Source organism: Cynocephalus volans, chromosome 18 (assembly GCF_027409185.1).
Source record: "Cynocephalus volans isolate mCynVol1 chromosome 18, mCynVol1.pri, whole genome shotgun sequence".
NCBI classification, from domain to species: domain Eukaryota; kingdom Metazoa; phylum Chordata; class Mammalia; order Dermoptera; family Cynocephalidae; genus Cynocephalus; species Cynocephalus volans.
In genome coordinates, this window is record NC_084477.1 from 16,319,938 (window position 1) to 16,339,354 (window position 19,417).

The 19,417-nt window shown below is 45.9% G+C and overlaps 1 protein-coding gene across 1 annotated transcript in view; it reads left to right on the forward strand.

Moving 5' to 3' along the window:
- Positions 1-19,417, forward strand: part of SIPA1L2 (signal induced proliferation associated 1 like 2) — a 103,436-nt gene that overhangs the window by 44,616 nt on the left and 39,403 nt on the right. Inside the window, exons 7-9 of the mRNA XM_063082693.1 lie at positions 186-762; positions 4,717-4,991; positions 18,257-18,514. Coding sequence (XP_062938763.1) covers positions 186-762; positions 4,717-4,991; positions 18,257-18,514 — 1,110 coding nt within the window. The remainder of the gene's footprint in view (positions 1-185; positions 763-4,716; positions 4,992-18,256; positions 18,515-19,417) is intronic.

Genomic DNA, 19,417 nt, shown 5'->3' on the forward strand with positions numbered 1-19,417 from the left:
TTTTTTCCTTTAAAACCCTTTTCCTTCCTCTAGCTCCCCGAATATGCACAGAGTTTACTACAGCACGCGTGTTCCCACTACAATGTTATATTCCCAATCAAACTGTTCTTATAGAGAGGCCCTCTCTGTGAACACTGAGGTTCACAGTATCATAGCTCATCGTGTTTCTCTGTTTTCTTCCCCAGCGTTGGGGTTTCCAGATCAAAAGATGTGCCACCTTTTGGCCCACCCATTCCCAAAGGCGTGACTTTTCCAAAGTCAGCAGTGTTCCGGGACTTCCTCTTAGCCAAAGTAATCAATGCAGAAAATGCTGCCCATAAGTCGGAAAAATTTCGAGCGATGGCCACTCGGACAAGGCAGGAGTACTTGAAAGATCTGGCAGAGAACTTTGTCACAACCGCCACCGTGGACACCTCCGTGAAATTCAGCTTCATTACGCTGGGTGCAAAGAAGAAGGAGAGAGTGAAACCGAGGAAGGACGCTCACTTGTTCAGTGTGGGGGCCATCATGTGGCACGTGGTAGCCCGTGACTTCAGCCAGTCTGCTGACATCGAGTGTCTTCTCGGGATCTCCAATGAATTCATCATGTTGATCGAAAAGGACTCCAAGAATGTCGTGTTCAACTGTTCCTGCAGGGACGTTATTGGGTGGACATCCGGATTAGTGAGCATCAAAGTGTTTTACGAAAGAGGAGAGTGTATCCTGCTGTCCTCTGTGGATAACTGTGCTGAGGACATACGGGAGATCGTCCAGCGATTAGTGGTAAGTCGACGTCTTGTATTTTCCACCGTCCTTGTGTTTCGGTCCCAGATTACTAGCAGCCTGCGCTGAGGGAATCCCATCGTGATTTCAGCACTCGAGGAATGAGTTACTGTTCCCTATGGACACAGAGCTTAGTTTTAAATCCTGGGTCCTTTTGAGCAGTGGCAGAAACAGGAGGTGGACCACCCGTCATACATCAATCAGAAAAGGAAAGTTAAGCCACTGTATTAGTCCGTTTTTGTGTCACTATAACAGAACACCTGCAACTGGGTGATTTATAAAGAACAGAGGTTTATTTGGCTCATGATTCTGGGACAGCTGCATCTGGCTTGGTCATCAGGCTGCTGCTACTCATGGTGGAAAGTGGCAGGAGCTGGTGGGTACAAGCAGATCACATGGCGACAGGAAGCAAGGGGGGGGAGGTGCCAGGGTCCTTTAGACAACCAGCTCTCGCAGGAACTAATAGAGCAAGAACGCATTCAGGCCCCCCTCCCCCAGGGAGAGCATTAATCCATTCATGAGGGATCCACCCTATGTCTGAAACAGCTCCCAACACTGCAACGTTGGAGATCAGATTTCCACATGAGTTCTGGGGGGGACAACACATCCAAACTGCATCAGCCAACTTTCAAAAGAGAATATTGGGATGTATTTTTGCAGTATTTGAAGGAAAAATATGAGACTTGTCTAGATACTACGTCTGTTTGGGAGACCGACCTGATGGACTTTCCCAGTGGGTAATTAACAGGCACGAACTTGCTGTTGACTGCATGAGTGACTGAGTCTAACTGCACTTCAACTCTGTGTGTATTTATACAGCAGGGGTTTTTGTTTAATCTGCCAGATAAATACATTATTAATCTTCCCCTTTCTTAAGTAGGTTTTACATGATGACCCATTGAGTTAGAAAGACTTTTTAAAAAGTAAGTCTTAAAAGAGATTTTTTTTTTTTTAATGTGACTTTTAGTACAAAGTCCCTAAGTTACATCTGGGGTGTTTAACAGTCCTATTTCTGCTCCCAATCTTAGAAAAGTAAGATTCAGATTTTAGTTTGAATATATACAATAGGGTAATAAGAATCAAACTATTTCCAGTTTTTATTGTTTTGGGGTAATATAAGAAGAAAACATGCTTTGACAATAGGATTTCTCACTTGTAAATCTTCCCCCGAGGGGGATGTATTTTTTTTTTTTTTTAGCTGAAAAAGATTGTCAACTATAGATCACAAAGAAAGGAGAAATTATGTTCATCCACTTCTTGCCCCCATCCTCCCACCAGATGTAAATCTCCTTTTCATTATCAGAGACCCCGTGTAAGAAAGAATAAAACCAGGCCAGTGTCTGTGGGCCTCAGAAAAATAATGGCATTATTTGCAGACTCTATTCCCAGCGAGGGGTCAGCGTGTTGAACAGTATTATCAGGTCTGTGTGTGCAGAGCCAGGTAGGAGTTTCAGGGGATGATTAAGTGCATGATTAGTTTACGTGCCTAGAGAATTGACTCTTGAGTCCCACTTGTGAGTCTGAGGATGCATTGTGCTTTTGGTGATTGCAAATACTTCTTTCTAGCTCATCTACTGAGTCATAATCTGTGCTCATGAAAACACAGCACAAATGCCACCTCACCAACCACCGAAACGCACATCCCAGGGGTATTTACACACAGGTTCTTACACATTCACTGTTGCATGGGCCTATCCTACCATTTCCCTACGAAAGTGCATGGCTGGTGTGAATAGGGGGCCTAATCTGTGTCTAGGATGACTGCAGCACGGAGTATCAGAAACAGACCAACCTGGGGACTACTGAGGGGATTAAGTTGTAGGGTTGGTACGGAGTAGTGACAGCAGGTACTGGGGGAAAGAGCAGGGTGCAGGCCGGTGGGACGCCGGGAGCCAGTGCCCGGTTGGCAGAGGATGAACTCAGTCTCGTTCTGTGGGGAAGGAACATGGAGCTGGAGACACCTGTTGGCAGGTGAAGACGTGGCAGGGAATGAGAGCTGTGCCTGAGGGACAGAGGTGTAGTCTCCACGAGAGCCTGGGCTTGGTTGAGTGCTCTCCCATTGCCATCTTGAAATTCTCAACAGTTTTGAGTAAGGGGTTTTTATTGTGCATTTTATTGAGCACCGGGCCCCACAACGAACGTAGCCAGTCCTGGGGACATGGATGGGGGCCACTGCTTTCTTGTGATCGTTGAGCTCATGTAAGTATATGAGGAGCTGCAGATAATGCAGAGTGTGGACCTTCAGACTTTGGAGAACACCCCTGTTCTCAAAAAAAAAAAAAAAAAAATAGCCAAAAGCTATTTTTAGGAAAAAAAAAAAAAAGAAAGAAAAAAATTAAGAAGTAGTCAAAAGCCACAGCCGGTTGGTGGCAGGTGGCTGGAGGGAGACAGCAGGGGAGACAGCCTGGAGGGTTCTGGAAGAGCCCAGCCAGCCATGCTGGGTCTGATGTGTGGGTGGTAAATTTCACCTGACAATTGCATTAATATTTGAAAGAAGGCAGGGCACGTTTTACATGTCGTCTTTTGGGAGGGTGCCTTAGGACAACATGGAAAAAGGAGTGAAGGAAAAATGTATTTGGGTTGTATATATTACAAAAGTACTTTTTTCAGCAGTTTTAAATTAGTTCAGTTCCTAACTCTGGAAACTTCAATCTTTCAAAACTTCACCACTAACTAGTTCCAGCAATCCCCATCCCGTCTTCCTAAGCCTGCCGGGAAGAAGCTGATTGACAGTGTGCGTGCTGTGGTAACCATGGAAACGTCAGACACAGCGGTGGTGCGCGGATCCGACTCCGGTCCCGCGGCTGCACTGACAGCCGTGGGTCTTATTAAATGGGTGTCTGTGGATTCAGAGCATGTTTCATGGAAATGGAGCATTTATTAAACCGAAACTTCATACACTGCCTCTGGGCTTTTGGGGCTGAGGATGTGATACATCTCGACTTGAAATTTCCCACAAATAAGTGATGTCATCGTCCTCAAATGATGTTTAATGAGCCCATGTTTTTCTTTCACTGCATGTAAACTACGCTCGGTAAGAGCTTTGGAGGGTTGAGTTAACTAATTACTGGGGCTTTTGTCCATAGAGTGGGCCGCAAACCACCTTTTTTGATGTGTCGCGTTTGGTGGTCCTGCTGTAGACACCCTCTCCTGGGGGCAGTGTGAGCACTGGACTGTCACTGCTGGGGGCTGCCTGGGCCCAGGGCTGGCCCTGTGGAGGAGAAGCAGCCCTCAGCACAGAGGCCCCCCTGCACCTGCATGCCTCCCCTGTTGACAGATGGCAAGGAGTCTGGCCGGCCTGCATGGGCAGTCAGCCCCCAGGACAGGGCCCCTAGGGGACAGAACAGGACTTCTGCAGGACACGCACAGGCTGGTGCACAGAGAGCACTCAGAGTCTTCTTACTGCTGACTTCCTGCCTGCTGTGGCCCTCCCTGAACTGAGGGGTGGGCCACTGAGCGTCAGCTTGGAGGTGCTTTGGGCCCTTTTTAAAAATTTTTTGAGTTGAAACTGCCTGGTGGGTTTTAGTGCCTCGTGGTTGAAACTTGCAGTGGTTTCGAAAGTCCTTACATTTTCTTCGTTGCTCTAATCCACCTGGAACAGTGGGATTCCTATGCATGAGAGCCCATTCGTTTGACACGAGAGAGGGGAGGAGGGGGTTATCAGAGCCCACCCTCAGGTCACAAGCCCTAGATCAGGGGCGCCGAAGCAGACGCCTGTGTCGGGTCGGTATGCCTTTGGGGACTGAAACCACGGTTGTGCTTTGGTGTTTTCTCTGGGCCCGATGCCAAGGTGAATTGTGAACTCTGGAGTTAAGTGTGTCCTGGACTTGTTACGTGAGCAGGTGCAGTTTGAGCCATGGGGAGAGGGGCTGACAGGGGGCCCACGTGTGCACTTGGCGGGGTCCCGGGTGGCCTGGACAGAAGGGGCGTCTCTAACAGTCTCCTTCCCTCTAGATAGTGACGCGAGGCTGTGAGACGGTGGAAATGACCTTGCGGAGGAATGGGCTGGGCCAGCTCGGCTTCCATGTGAATTTTGAAGGAATCGTGGCAGATGTAGAGCCCTTCGGCTTTGCCTGGAAGGCGGGTCTTCGCCAAGGGAGCCGCCTTGTGGAGATCTGCAAAGTGGCCGTGGCCACACTGACGCACGAGCAGATGATCGACCTGCTGCGGACTTCGGTGACGGTGACGGTGGTCATCATCGAGCCCCACGAGGACGGCTCGCCCCGGAGGTAAGGCCACGGTCTCTGTGGCAGGTGGCTGTCCTCGACCCTCCTGTGGGGTCCTCAGACAATATCGTCCAGCACATCTTCCAACAGCATTGTTGGGATGTCGACCTTTAGGGCAATTGAAAAAGCTTTAAAAAGCGATCAGTGCTTAAAAAATGATCAATTGTAACGTTCTAAGCAGTTTAATGGGACATAGACTATATCCGAGCTGAGCTGTTATAAACTATGGGGAGGAACTTAGTGCACCTGCTTGGGGCACCTGGACTGGTGACACTCACGTCTAAGAGGAAATATTCTTTACCGTAGCTCAGCCTTTAGCAAATTACTTTTCTGTACACAAGTCGAGTTTCTTTTTGTAACGTGAAGTCATTCGAGATATTTTGGAGGTCATCAATACCAGTATGTATGAGGAATATCCGAACACCAAGTATATTCCATAGGGTGACTGCCGCATTCTGCAAACTGAAGCTTGAGAGAGATTGAAGTGGTTGGGGGCATTATTATAACCTGTCATGAGAAGCATACGAGGATATTGCAGAAAGTTCGTGGAGACATAGAACTGAAAGGTGGTCTGAGCCTTCCCTTGACTTCTTTGCGGTACCCTCGTATGAGAAGAAGTGGATAGACTCAGAAAGCCCAGAGGTGGGTCTCTGGAGGGAAGGGGATTAGACTGGCGTTAGGAAGCAATACTGATGCGTGGGAATCAACACGCTCTGCATCAGGAAGACGTGAGGCCAGCGGGAGAAAGATGCTGATGACGATGAACCACCCCTTGGGCACCAGGGGTCTGGTGGTCGCACCTCTGCTGCCACCTCCTCACGTGGAGTCCCCACGCAGCTGGAGAGCTCTGGCTTTTGGAGGGGATGTGCGCTTGGAATCCAGGCACTTGCCGCATGGTCTCTGGCACTGTGTGTGGGATTATTCTCTTTACCTCCTGCGGATTGTGTGGAGATGACGTAAGATGACACGTGTAACGTACTTATGACCTTCTAGCATCATCAACACCCCACCCATTGTAGTTCGAAAAAGAGAAAACTTGAGGATTCATCTTAATTTCTATCGTATTAAAACGGAAAGTCTTACCATCCAAAGATGGCAGAGTTCTGGGCCCACTTTCTGGACTCGTGAACCGAGGTCATTCTTTCTCCTTCCTCCATAGTCTCCTTTCTCCATCCTTTAAACCAGCACTGCCCACTAGAACTTTCTGGGATGATATATTCTATAGCTGTACCATCCGAAACAGTAGCCACCGGCCACATGTGACTCCTGAAACGTGGCTGGAGCAACTGAGGAAATGAATTTGTGTTTTAATTTATTTAGATTGAATTTTCCCCCCTTGGCTAGTGGCTGCCATGTTGGGTAGATCAGCTCTAAACCAATATCTCCTTTTATTTATTTTTTAATTAATTTTTTTTTTCCCAAAAGATGACTGGTAAGGGGATCTCAACCTTTTACTTGGTGTTGTCAGCACCACACTCTCCCAAGTGAGCTAACCGGCCATCCCTATATAGGGATCCGAACCCACGGCCTTGGGTGTCATCAGCACCGCATTCTCCCAAGTGAGCCACAGGCCAGCCCTCTATAGGGATCCGAACCCACGGCCTTGGTGTAATCAACACCACACTCTCCCAAGTGAGCCATGGGCCAGCCATCGTGATCTCCTTTTAGAAAACAGTCCAGTCTTACACCATCTTCCCCTATGGTCAATGTACGATATTTTGCAAAATCCTGTTTCTATTACCTGTCCTACCATGTGCTTCCAGCCTGACTTTCTATGGCCTTGTTTCCTATGTTTTCCCAGTATTAAATAAAGGTTTAACAGACTGAAATTCCTCTTTAGAGTGTCAGTCCCGTGTCACGTGAAATCTCCAAGACGTTTCTCATCGCCCCGCCTGATTCTGTCCCCTTAAATCTACCTGCTCTCCAAGAATCTCATGCATCACACATCATAAGTCCAAACAAACTAAAGATGAAAAACTACTTTATTAAAAATGAGACACGGAAATAACAAAGAGCAAATCCTTTAGGCCTCAGAGGCTAAAATGTTGTATAAGTGAAAATCTTTTACAGTAAATTTTAAGCCAGTTGTTTAACATTTTTCCATAGGGTAAGGGTTCTGTTTTCTATAGTAGAAATATAGATTTGCAATTCTTATGGTGAGAGTCAAAGTCTTCTATCTTTCTTAGAAGCTGATTAGTCCTATAGAATTGGACAAAAATGTTACCAAGTTCTTCCTTGGGGTTAAAAAATTACACTTCTTGTCTGTGTTTTTAGTTTTGGTGTAGTCTTGCTCAATAAGAAATATTTTAAGCTTTCAAGAGCTCTGGATAGTAGAAATGATGAAGTTACCATAATGTTTGGTATTTAGAACACATGACTTAGAAAAACAGAATTTCCTAAGAAATACTGAATTATTTTTCAGCAAAAACAAATAAAAACTACCATTTAAAAAGTCTTGCTGTTATCGTTTCATCCAGGGACATGTTTTTCCTCTAAAGAAAGCTGGTTATCTGCTTTGGTTGCAACGCAATTAATTTTTTGTTTTAAATGCAAATTCTCTTATTGACACTAGTCAAGATATTTATTTAGAGATTTTTGCCCTTGTTTCCTAAGAGTCTCATTAATGTCATTCCCTGAAGATATGGGGTTTTTTTTCTCCTGATTAATTTGGAATAACTGTTTTCTATATTTCAACCTTAGCCAGGATAAAAATTAGCTATTTGCCTAGTACTAACACTCCAAAATTGGCATGCATGTCAACCCCATAGCTGCAAATCATGAAGGTTTTGAGTCTAGCGTGTATTATTTAAAACGCTTTTAATTTGGTTTTCCAATTTCCTGTGAATCTGAATTTGTAAATTTTTAAATCCATGTATTTGTGAGCGTCAGATTTGTTTTCTGCTTGTGGCTGTCTGGTTGCCCTGATAAAAGTACTTGCTGTTGTACCAGCCTGCTATAACCAGCCATCACTCCCGCTCTAGACCACAGCAAGTACAAAATGTCATTTTCTGTCCTGTCTGCACTCTCAGCAAGTCTAGCCTTCTGCACTATTAGATTTTTAAAAAACGCTACAGGAGGGGCTAAAGGAGAAATGGGTGGTGCTGGACTTATATTAAAAATGAAAATACAAACTTTTAAAAGTAAACATTTTTTGTTTAGTACATTACCCCTATAGCAAAATATACAAGGATTTGCCTCAAGCTAAAAGTATGCATTTGATTTGCAGCATGGAAAATTACCTCCATCTTCTTTCACAAGTTGGCTCTTAGAGCTTTTCAGGGAGGGAAAAAAATTTACTTAGATGGACATGTATATGCATGAGTGTGTGTGTGTGTATAAAAATGTTTTCTTTTAAATCATCTTTAATGTAAGTGCTGTGAGGACTACTAAAACAGCCTTTGTAAATGTTGCGTAAAATCTCGGTATCTGTCCTACGGGATGTTAGATAGAAAGTAATTTGCCTGGGAGTCCATCTGGCCCTGTCGGCAGCATGAGAGACCTGTCATTCAGTAGACTGGCTTCTGGTCCCCAGGTCAGAACGTGTTTGGTTATGACTCAGAAGCTGCTTGGTTACAGGAGTCTTCAGCAGGGCAAGTAGTCACAGTGACTCAAAAGCCACAGTAATTTTGAAACCCAGTTCTCCAGCCTCAGGGTGATGAGAAATCCAGCTGTCCCTGGGCTTGAAAGGCAGGCGGGGCCATGCATAGCTTTCCTGGGGTTCCAGGTACACCAAGCAGGGAGGACCCCCTTTGGGAAAGCCTGTTAATAGATCTCGTGCTGGGATTGGATCCTGCAGTGAACTCATATACACTGGGAGTGTGTGCGTGGCAGGAAGCGGTCTGGGAATAGCTCTCTTCGGATGCAAATGAGGTTTTGAAGGAAGCAAGGGCATCTCCCAAGGCAGACAGTCTCGGGTAAAGATGAAAAGTGATCGAGTGATCCCTGTGGCCCAAGATGCTTACTGAAGGTCTTTCTCATCTTTGCAAGGGACGGTTCACAGCCGCAGGTGTGGCCCAGCCTCTGGCCTCCAGAGGTAACTAACATCCGGTCAATGTCACTTGAAGGGAAGCTTAAAAGGCTGATATAAAGGAAATAACAGCTCATCAGAATTATGCATGAGTTGCTACACAGTGTGAGTGAATTTAGTAAATACGTCCGATGACGGTGGAAATGAAGTTCCTTCCTGCGGTGCATCTGTGTTGTACGATTTTTTATACTTTGTGGACACGCTGTCCAAGACATATTTTTTCCTATAAAATGCAAAACAATGGAAATTTCCCTCATGGGATCGTGAGTCTTAAATTGTTATTCTCTCATCCTTTTATACAATTAAAACTTTATGTTTTTGTCTTCTGCTTTCGTGCCTGTTGCCTGAGACTTCTCAACTTCCTGAAATATGCAGAGAGGAGGAATGCAAATAGAAATAGGAAGGAAAACTCTGTTTTGTCAGTTTAGCAGTATATATATATATATATATACATAAGGGTGAGTTGAGATCTGGACTCAAATGAGGTTTTAGATTGGCATTTCAATTTGTTTGCATGGATGACAAAAATTAGTTCCATCTGGTATTGTCCTGTGGTCCCTCTAGTAATAAATTTTAATACGAAATGCTAAAAGAGCCCAGAACTTGAGGTTATAAAAGTGATCTGAAGTGCATTCACTACTCAGAGTCCCCCGCCCACTTCCATCAACATAACGTTCAGATTATTCTCTCACTTTCTGGCCTAAGAACACAGGATTACAGAACGTAAAGAAGATTGCCTTATGTTGGCTCATTCATTCATTCATTCATTCGTCCATTCATTCATTCACTCTTAACTACTTTGTTCCAGAAGCCACACTTGGCACCAGGGCTATTAAAACGCCCCAGACAGATGTAATCTTTCCTTTCACGGACTCCTTTTATTCTGTCTGATGTTCTAAAATGCAGTATTTCCTATTCATATTTTGGCTACTTAAAAATGGTTTTCTCAAATGATAGTAACAACTTATGACTTGATAATAAGTTTCTCAAACTAGTGCAGAAAATGCTGTCTCATTAATAATCTACACTTTAGTTCCCACGCTTTTTTGCATTTTGGAGGTTGGAGTGTTGCTGTCGCTGTAACAGGCATGGAAAGGGTGACAGTACTGCACGAGCCTGCTGGTCGTTATGCACAGAATTGTCTCATGCTTGACATGTTACACTGTGCCTGTGATCGTGGGCAGCCATGGAATGTTCTAGAAATACAGTGATCAAAAATCAGGCATTGAATAGCTATTGAGAATTTTCTCTGTATAACTTGGAAGTGTTACAGTGCAGTGAAATGTTATTCCTGCTCTCAAGCTTTCTAAGAAAAGAAAGGGAAGTGGTTGGTTTTCGTAAGAGCCTTCTGAGCCTCTGTCCAGTGCTGGGCTTGGTGCCCAGAATGCAAGGACACGGTCCAGCCCACATCCAGTGAGGAAGAAAGGGGAAGTCGATGCGTTACTCAGTGCTGGGTGACCTCATGTCCGCTTTCCTATGACACATGCCTTCCCATTCAAGACCTTTTCTCAGAGGGCTTGGTCACTTGGGTTTATGGTCTAGGTGTCTCTCTATTTCTGTCTGTAAATCAAGGAGATTTGCGGAAAGGTGAGTTAATATTTAGTGCCTATTTCATGTATGGCAACTGCCCTCAGTTGGTGGAGAGTTATGCTCTGTGGTTAGCTCCCTGCTAGAAGCTTGTGATTTTTTGTGTTCCAGAGAATCTGTGACTCCAGTGAATGGACGTCAGTTACCTCTCTCACCTCATGGGATGATTTGGAGAGCATCTTTTAGCTATTAGCAAGCTATTAGCATAACAGACACTAAAACGATTAAAATATCAGTGATTACTTTAATCGCCAGGGCTATAAAAGGGTCCTTTTGCAAAGTGCATAGTGTAAGAGAAGCAGGTGATTCTTTTGAGGGCATCTGCTTTTGTTTGCAAAGATTCCTTTAGCACCTAGCGGAGGAGATGACATACAGTGTGGGCTGCCTTCACTGTACTCTGATGGTTTCCTAAGACAGTTGCCCTGTGCTTTGGAGAGATCAGGGACCTTGGAGTCAAGGACCCGAGTTCCAGGGTGAACCCTTTCCCTTCCCAACCTCTCTGCGCCTCCTAATGAAAAATGGAGATTTCCTTTGAACTTCCCACATTCTTGTGATGATTGGAGGGCGTATGCAGAGGACTGCAAAGTGCTGCACAAGGTCAGATGGTGGGTCGCAAGTACAGACTAGCACTGCGGAATGTTGTGAGGCTTTTCATTGGAACGTTAGGTTCAGTTAAAGGTTCTCTAAGACACTGCCCAGCAGAGTGAGACCAGGAGGCAGTTTCAGGGCACCGTAAACCCAGTTAGGATCAGGTTAGGGTTAGGATCAGGCTGTGTGGCTCCGTGGTTCCTGTTTAGCTGGTCCTGCTGGTGTGTCCAGCTGCCCATGTGTGTGGCCTTTGAACACACTCGGTCCCCCAGGACACCTCCCCTTTCCTAGTTTTGAAGGAGCATTAAACAGAGTCATGTGCCCCACTTTTATGTAAGACAAAAAGAACAAAATAGTAGGATAGAAGAATGCGGATGCAGAGAAATCTACAGCTCTACATTTTTAAATTTTAAGTTAAGCTTTAAATTCCATGATTCTATAAACATCTATGATCTAGAAAGGACTTTCGTGAAAATGTATGTGCCTTGAAGTTTAATATTTAAAAATATTTATTTATTTTTTAAAGCAAAAAGTCATAGTGCCCATTTGTAACCAACTTCTTTCTTATGAAGCTGTCACCTCGGGAAGTTTACCTATTTTATATAATTTCGTCTTGACACATCCCGTGCTGTTATTCTCTTTTCAGGAGAGTCCATAGAGGTGGCCACCTTTCTGAAGTACACATTGGCAGGTCTGGGTTTTGAGCCCAGGGCTTAAACTTTCTCTTTAATGAAGAATAGTTCAATACGTCTAGAGAATAAACAAAGAAAACCATGCAGCCTGGCTGGACGCAAATGGCGCTGGCCCTGATGGTCAGACTGCTGCTGCAGAGTTGGAGCGATGCTTTAGAAGCCCGTCCACAGCCTGGCCAGCAGGGATCCACTTTCAAGTGCCCAAATTATTGATGGTCAATGAAAGGTTCTTTGAGGAAGCAAGAGGTGTCCTGGGAAAGGAATGGACCCATGGGGGCAGGTGGAATCTTGGGGACCTTCCTGGGTGCCTCTGAAGTTATGGGGTACATGCCCTGCGGTGCTTGGTAAGGAGTGTGGGAGTCTGTTAATGCTAACAGGAGCGGATACCACCTCTTTGCTGGGCATGCCCAGAAATTAGGAAGGGGTGGACACTGCAGACATGAAATCTGCTGATGGGAAACCGTGCTTTAGGCAGCAGGAGGCAGAGCAGAAAGCCCGTGCCTGTGGATATAAATAAGTTAATGAGCGTCCCTTGGGCAGGACGAGGCCTCAGTGCACAGTGGTGAATGTAAGAGGACAGGTGACATTGATTTTCAGCAATAAAACATGAGATCCCCTGGGGACTCCACTTAATGGGACGGCTTGTCTCTCTTACGGTCCTGTAGTGCCATATTTTAACTAGCTCATTTTCAATGACCTTCTGGGTCTCCAAAATGTTTTGCCTTTCAGGGTACACTAGTGAGAGAGATTAGACTCAGAAAAGTGACCGGCTAGACAAGAAATGTTAAAAAGTATACTTATGTTTAACCCTGAAGCTGAGTGTTATTGATCCATACCTAGCGTGGTAATTAGAAGCATCAATTGATGATATGTACATTTGTTATGGAGCAAAGAGGAAATCAGTAGCTTACATGTAAGTGATCCTGTGGCCATATCTAACATTTTTGAGTATCCTCTCCTGGCACCTGTGAAAGACGTGCCAGAAGCTGCAGATGGAGTTGCCGTCCGTGGACTTGATGTGGTCTGTCCACAGGAGGCCACACGCCAGTGCCAACGAGTTCTGAGTTTTTCTACTGTCGCAGGAAAGCAGAAGACTTAAGTCTTTTCTTTAAAAATGGTTCAGTCACACACAAAATTTACAGCTTACTTTTTTCAGAAATGTCTTTTGGTGCGAGGTCCCTTTGCAGTTGTTCTGTTTGGGTCTCAGTTGGCCTTTACTTACTGGTCAGAGGTATTTGCCACGTGCCATTCCATAGCAGCACCAGGTTCGACACTCCAGCGAGCTGGGGTGCTTTGCCTGGTGTCCTGTGCTGGGACCACCCAAGGAGCGAGGGAGCGTGCAGGGGCGGACGCAGACTCTTTCCCTAGGCTCTGCAGCGTGAGGTCCTCTGCAGGTTTGTTTATAATTCTTCTTTTATGGCCCTTCCCATTTCCCTAAAGACTGGTCAGATTTTCTATAGGCATCCTTCAAGGGCTTTCTCATACACATGGGGAAGAGCCAAGTTTGCTAAATTTGGTGATAACTTATGTTATAATCAGTGGTATTGATTTGACATCTTAATCCTAGAAGTAAAGTAAAATCTAGTTCGTAAGAGTAGTTGCTGTGAAACGTCACAGAATAGTGAAATTAATTTTGATTTAAAATAAAACCATTCTTTTGAAAACAGCTAATTTTTATTAGGGCAGAAGAATGCCAGTATTTAGTACTTAAAAGGGCTTTTATGGGTGGCTTTCTGTAGGAGGTTGGAAATGAGATAATTTCACCCTGATTCTCCCCTCACTTCTAATGCATTGAAGTTTTTTTTTTTTTTTTTTTTTTTTGCCAGCACTCTGACAAATATTAGCCATGATTATGCACTTCTATAATGTTTTTCTTCCAAAACTCAAGCTACATTGTAGTGTCTTATTAAAAGCTGTCGTCTAAGGGCATGAATCAAGCAGACCACGCTGCCCACCATCTGTCATCTCTTTCTGTCCTCCTCTTAAAAACCAAACCTAACCTAACAAACCAGAAGCCCGAACAAGCACTGCGAATGCAGGTTGCCTTTTGGTCCATGAGTTTTAAGGTTCACGTTCCTTTATCCAAAATTATAACTCCAGGACCTTTCACTTTGGGGGTGATCAAGGCAGGTTCCTTGATGTGCACTGTAGACACTGTTCAGGCAGCTGGAACTTTCACGACACCAAAGCGCGGGGTCCACCTGAACATCCCAGGATTTGCTGAAATCACCCGTTACGGTGCAAGTCAGGAGTGGGTTTTCTTGATGTCTTGGTACCTACTTTTACATCCCACCTTTGTGGTTTCTGGTTCGGTCTTTGGCCCTGTGGATAAATCAGTAGTCCCAGGGATATATGGTACCTTCTTCAGTAGAAAAACACTTGGAAACCATCCAAGTCCATGAGTGAACATCGCGGAGCCTCGGCATTTTATAAAAAATAATGCAATCCAGCGTACATTGGGACTGACTGAGTTTAATTACTTAACTATTAAACTTACTAAATCTAGAGTAATTTAAACCAGATAAGAGAAGTGAATTTTATTTTAGGGGAAGAAAATAAAGGAAAACAATAACAAAAGTTGACTGCCACATGGAGAACGCCGTACACGTCCTTGGAAGCAGGCATGAGCGTCCCGGGGAGGGGTCCCCCAGCCTAGGCTTCCTCTACTTTTAGACCGAAAATGAGGGCGTCATCTTTCATTTCTCTGTCTTCCTCTGTCCCAAGCTCCACGTACTATTGATTTGACAGGTTAGAAGTCATTTCATCCAGAAGTTTTAAAACGTTGCCTTTGCTATGTTCTGCACCTTCCAGTGCTGCTGTTGGACACAATGGAGAGGGTCTGGGTCCCCGTCCTTAGGAACTTGGGCTCCCACCCCCAGAAGCCCAGGAATCTGTGTTCCCAATGACGTGTCTTCCTGTGGATAATTTTCTGTTCATTGGGGCAGTGCTCTCTGGATCTTTTAATCTGATGTTATACATTCGTTAGTTCTGGAGATTTTCTTGTATTATTTCTTAAACATTTCCTTCCACCCTTTTCTCTCTCTCTTTTTTTTTTTTTTCCACCTCTGTTGGGTGGATGTTGGATTTTTGGATTGAACTTTAATTCTCTTATGTCTTTCTCTCCTTTCCTGTTTTGGGAGAGTTCCTCAGTTTACCTTCCAACTGTCTTACTGGATTTTTCATGTTTAATTTCAGCAATCACGTTTTTAAATTTCAAAAGTTCCTCCTCTTTCTCTGAAGGTCTGGCTGGTTGGTGAGCTCCCCTGCAGTGTGACTGGGGGACTTGCCCCTACTCTCATTTCTCTAGAGACCTGTCTTGGGTAGGCAGCGAGCGTTCTGAGCCTGGGTTTGGGGAAACAGAAGGGACCCTGATCTCATCTTTCCTGGGAGAGGCTGACTTGGCCTTTTCCTGTTCGTCCCTGCAAGTCTGCATTCTTCATTCTAGTTCTCTGGAGACCACACCTTCCCGGGGCAGTGCGGGGTGAATGGTCTTGATACCCATCAGTACTCAGTGGGTTTCCCTTTCCTCGGCTCTGGTAAACCTTCCTGTCCTTCCATTCGCCTTCCGTGTTTACATACTGTGTTCTAGAGTTCCAGGCGTCTCCAAAGTTTTGTTGACATTTGAGGTTGTTTCTGTTTCTTGTTCCGTTTGTTCTTTTGTGATGATTTTCAAAAGAGGCTGCAATGGTTTTACTCTACCGTATTGACAGTGGAAGTCTACTTCCTAAAAGGGGGCTACTAAAACATTTCTCCAAAGGGCGAGTATTAGAAAGTTTGTTATGTTGTCGCTGGAGTGTCAGAGGCCAGGCTTTGGAGAGTAACTACCTTACCAGCATGGTAATTTGGAATGATGCATCAGAATAATTTGAGACTTACCTGGTCTTCCTGTGTCCTTGCACCAGTCAGCTTTGCAGGCTTTGATCAGGTTAACGGCCCTATGTGCGCTGCGTAATTAGTGGGAAACTTACAGATATCTGACCAAACTCATATTTTCCAGGCTAATGGGTCTTAAGTAGCTGCCTAATCATTTGAGCCTGTAGGAAAGCTCTCTAGGAGGCGACCTTCTGTGGAGCTGTAACATCAGTTTAAGAGAGTGACTGTAGTAACTAGAAGCCACAACTGACTTTGAAGTGACGGACACTCAGGTTCTCCCTCTGCTGGGACAGGTTTTCCTAATTGAGCTTTTCACTTTTCGCAGACTCAATAGAAAAAGTGACATGTGACTCTGATTCCCGATTATGTGACTATAGCTTAAAATAGCTCTTCAGATCACACAGATGAAGCATTTTTAAGTTTTCAAGTTTACTTATCGCCCATGTTCAGTGTTCTTGATTCCGTGTGTGTGTATTGGTTAAAGATACATTCAGGTCTGTCCTACAAGTTTGCAAACTACCTGGAGAGACAGTGTGTACATAAAATGCCTAATGGAAGCATGTGTCAATTAGCCAGAGCCAAAAGCACAGTTCTGGATCCCACTCGTCCATTGGGGATTGCAAGTAGACAAGGCCACCACAGCCAGGGGCAGCCCCTGCAGGCACTCGTATGGCTTGTGTCAGAAAGGTGCCTGCCTGCCCGCAGGGACAAGTGATCACTGAGTCCAGCTGCCCTGCTCTGCCCGAGGGCCTGGCCCACCCAGGGTCCTTTGCAGATCACACACCTCCTTTAAATTGGTACATGGCTGGTTAGCCTTTGCACTGTTCAGCAGAGTCAGCAAATCCCATGGAAAAGCAGGGCTTGAGCTGAGATTTGGGCCACATTGGGAGATGTGACTGCTGGGAGGGTGGCATGGGGAGGACTGGCCAGCTGGGGGAAGACCAGACATTCAGGGTGCATGGCAGGTTTTGACCCACGGGCTCCTCGGCAACGGGACTGCCCAGTACAAATATTTACTTTTAAATTTTCCAGTAGCCATATTCAAAGTGGTAAAGAGAAACAGGTGAAATTATTTTTCATAACATGTTTTTACTTAATATATCCAAAATAAATGTTGAACAATTACTAATGAGGTAGCTTACATTATTATTGTTAATTTTTTTTTTTTTTTGTATTAGATCTTCAAATTCAAATTCCGAGGTGAATTTTACACTTACAGCATATCTCAATTCAGACATTAAATTTTCACCTCCAGTCCCTGCTTGGCTTAGATGTCATAAAATTTATAGTTGAAAAAGTAGATTCACATACCCAAGTTTATTCTAAGCATGATTTAAAAAATGAACTTGAGTGTCAGTTTTTCGATGTAAGTTAATGAAAATGAAGTCACTCTGTTTCTCGGTCACACTAGCCCATTCTGGGTGCCCAGTGGCCACCCAGGGGTGCCACTGCCACAGGACTCTGGAGGGACAGTGGGTAGGCTAGCATCAGGCAGGGCACGGAAGTGTGACCCAAAGTCAGTGAGAAAGGTGAGTCTCTTGTGGGATCTGTAGAGGGCAGGAAGGACAGACAGAGAAAGAAAAACGGAGAGATCAGCTGGAACCTGCCAACCCCTTGCGCTCACCGCTGTGGTTAAAGCCATCGACGGCACTTGCCATGTGGCTGGTTCTTTTGCTCACGGACCAGGCAGCCTAATGCTGTGCTGCGTTTAACCAAAGGCTTTCTTGCAGAGTACAAGCATCTGGACAGAAGGAAGCTCTTTACTCCCATTCATTGAAGCTTTTCTTACAGCCTTATGGGGTGTAATGCCATGAGGTCACTGCGTGTGCACAGAGCATGCCTTTTGGTGAATTCTGGCACGTGCATGAAGCGGTCACTGCAGACACAGTGATGGGCGTTTCCATCGTCCCTCAAAGTGACCAGCATCGGTTTGGGGTGTCTTATTTCTTGGATCCGTGGGCAGGAATGTGCAGACCAGAGGTCCGGTGTTGGTCTTGCTATGTAGCTCTGAGCAAGGTGTTTAATGTCTCCAAGCTTTTGAACTCTAATTACTGTAGATGGTATTTGTTGTCTCCAGAAATACATTTCACACATTTGGTAACCTCCAGAGCCCTGGAGGCCTCTTTCATGAGGGGTGTTAATACTTTTAGTTGGGTATTCTGGGTCTGGGGGCAGAAGCTGTCACCTGCCACTGGCTGAGCATTTTAGTCACTATACAGCCGTATTGGGACACCTGCCTCTTCAGCAGCCTGGGTGATGCATGTGGCCACACAGCAGCCAGGCGATGGTGCAAATGGCCTTTTTAATTCCTGGACTCAGTACCTGCTGGCAGAGAGGAACTGAATAGTGAGGGACGTGGTTCTGTTGTGGGTGAGATGCTCCTTGGGTGGAGCCCGGGAAGCACGTGCAGCGTCACATGTGTTGGTGGTGGGGCCCCGAGGAGGCCATGCCGATGGCTCAGCCACGAGCCTCTTTCTCACTGCCTCTCCTTGGCCCCGCAGAGGGTGTTCGGAGCTCTGCCGGATCCCCATGGTGGAGTACAAGCTGGACAGCCAGGGCACCCCCTGCGAGTACAAGACGCCCTTCCGAAGGAACACCACGTGGCACAGGGTGCCCACGCCAGCCCTGCAGCCCCTGTCCAGAGCCTCCCCCGCGCCCAGCACACCCGACCGGCTGCAGTGCCAGCAGCTTCTGCAGCAGGCCCAGGCCGCCATCCCGCGCAGCACCTCCTTCGACAGGAAGCTGCCCGATGGCACCAGGTAAGGCACCCCTGTGCGACTCGGGGTAGAACTGGAGGCTGGAGGAGGGGCTTTGACATGACTCGATCGCTTCTAAGTTAGCTTGTTCCAAGTGAGTCTAGCACGGGGGCAGCCCCAGTCCCACAGCAGGGGTGCTTGGGGTCCAGCCCCGTCCTGGTCCCCAGTGGCACCAAAAGAATGCAGGTCCTGCCCACCAAGAACACAGCTTTCCTCCTCGTCTGGCATCCCCCGCCTGTCCACTGACTCCACACCGCCCTGGGAGAGAAACCCCAGAAGCGATTCCATGTGAGCCACCAAGAAAGTGTAAACGGGTCTGAGTGTCAATAGAACAAAACAAAAATAAGTGATGCAGCCCCGTCCCCATTATGAGAGTAGCACTCTGCGTGGTCCCAAGATCACCATGCCTCCTCTTTGCCTTTCTCTGTCATTGCAAGCAAAGCGAGTTGAATTTCAAATTGAGTTTTTCAAGGAAAAAATGCACTTGTTTAAAGTTAGATCCAATAGACTAGAAGCTGTAGGGAATGTACGGATGCCTGATTCGTGCAGGTCATTTTAGGGGACGGCACAGTGAATTTGTCTTATTGCTGTTAATTCTTACTCCTATGCTTGGCTTTCACGTAACTTATAGGCTGTAGGACACCAGGGTTTCCTCAGCAGGACATGCCCTGCTGTGGGCTGCAGAGTGATCCTGGCCTCTAACATGCGCACGTGCCCCGACCTCGGCCCAGTCCTCACCTTCTATGAGCCTCCAGTTTCCTCATCTGACAAATAAGCGTGGTAATAGCACAGAGGCATCCCGAGGACTGAGTGGATCCGTATACATCAGATGCCCCAAACCAGGCTTCTGCCTTTTCCAGTTCATTCTTTCCAGAGTGAACGCAGGGACGGTGTTCAAGTAATGCC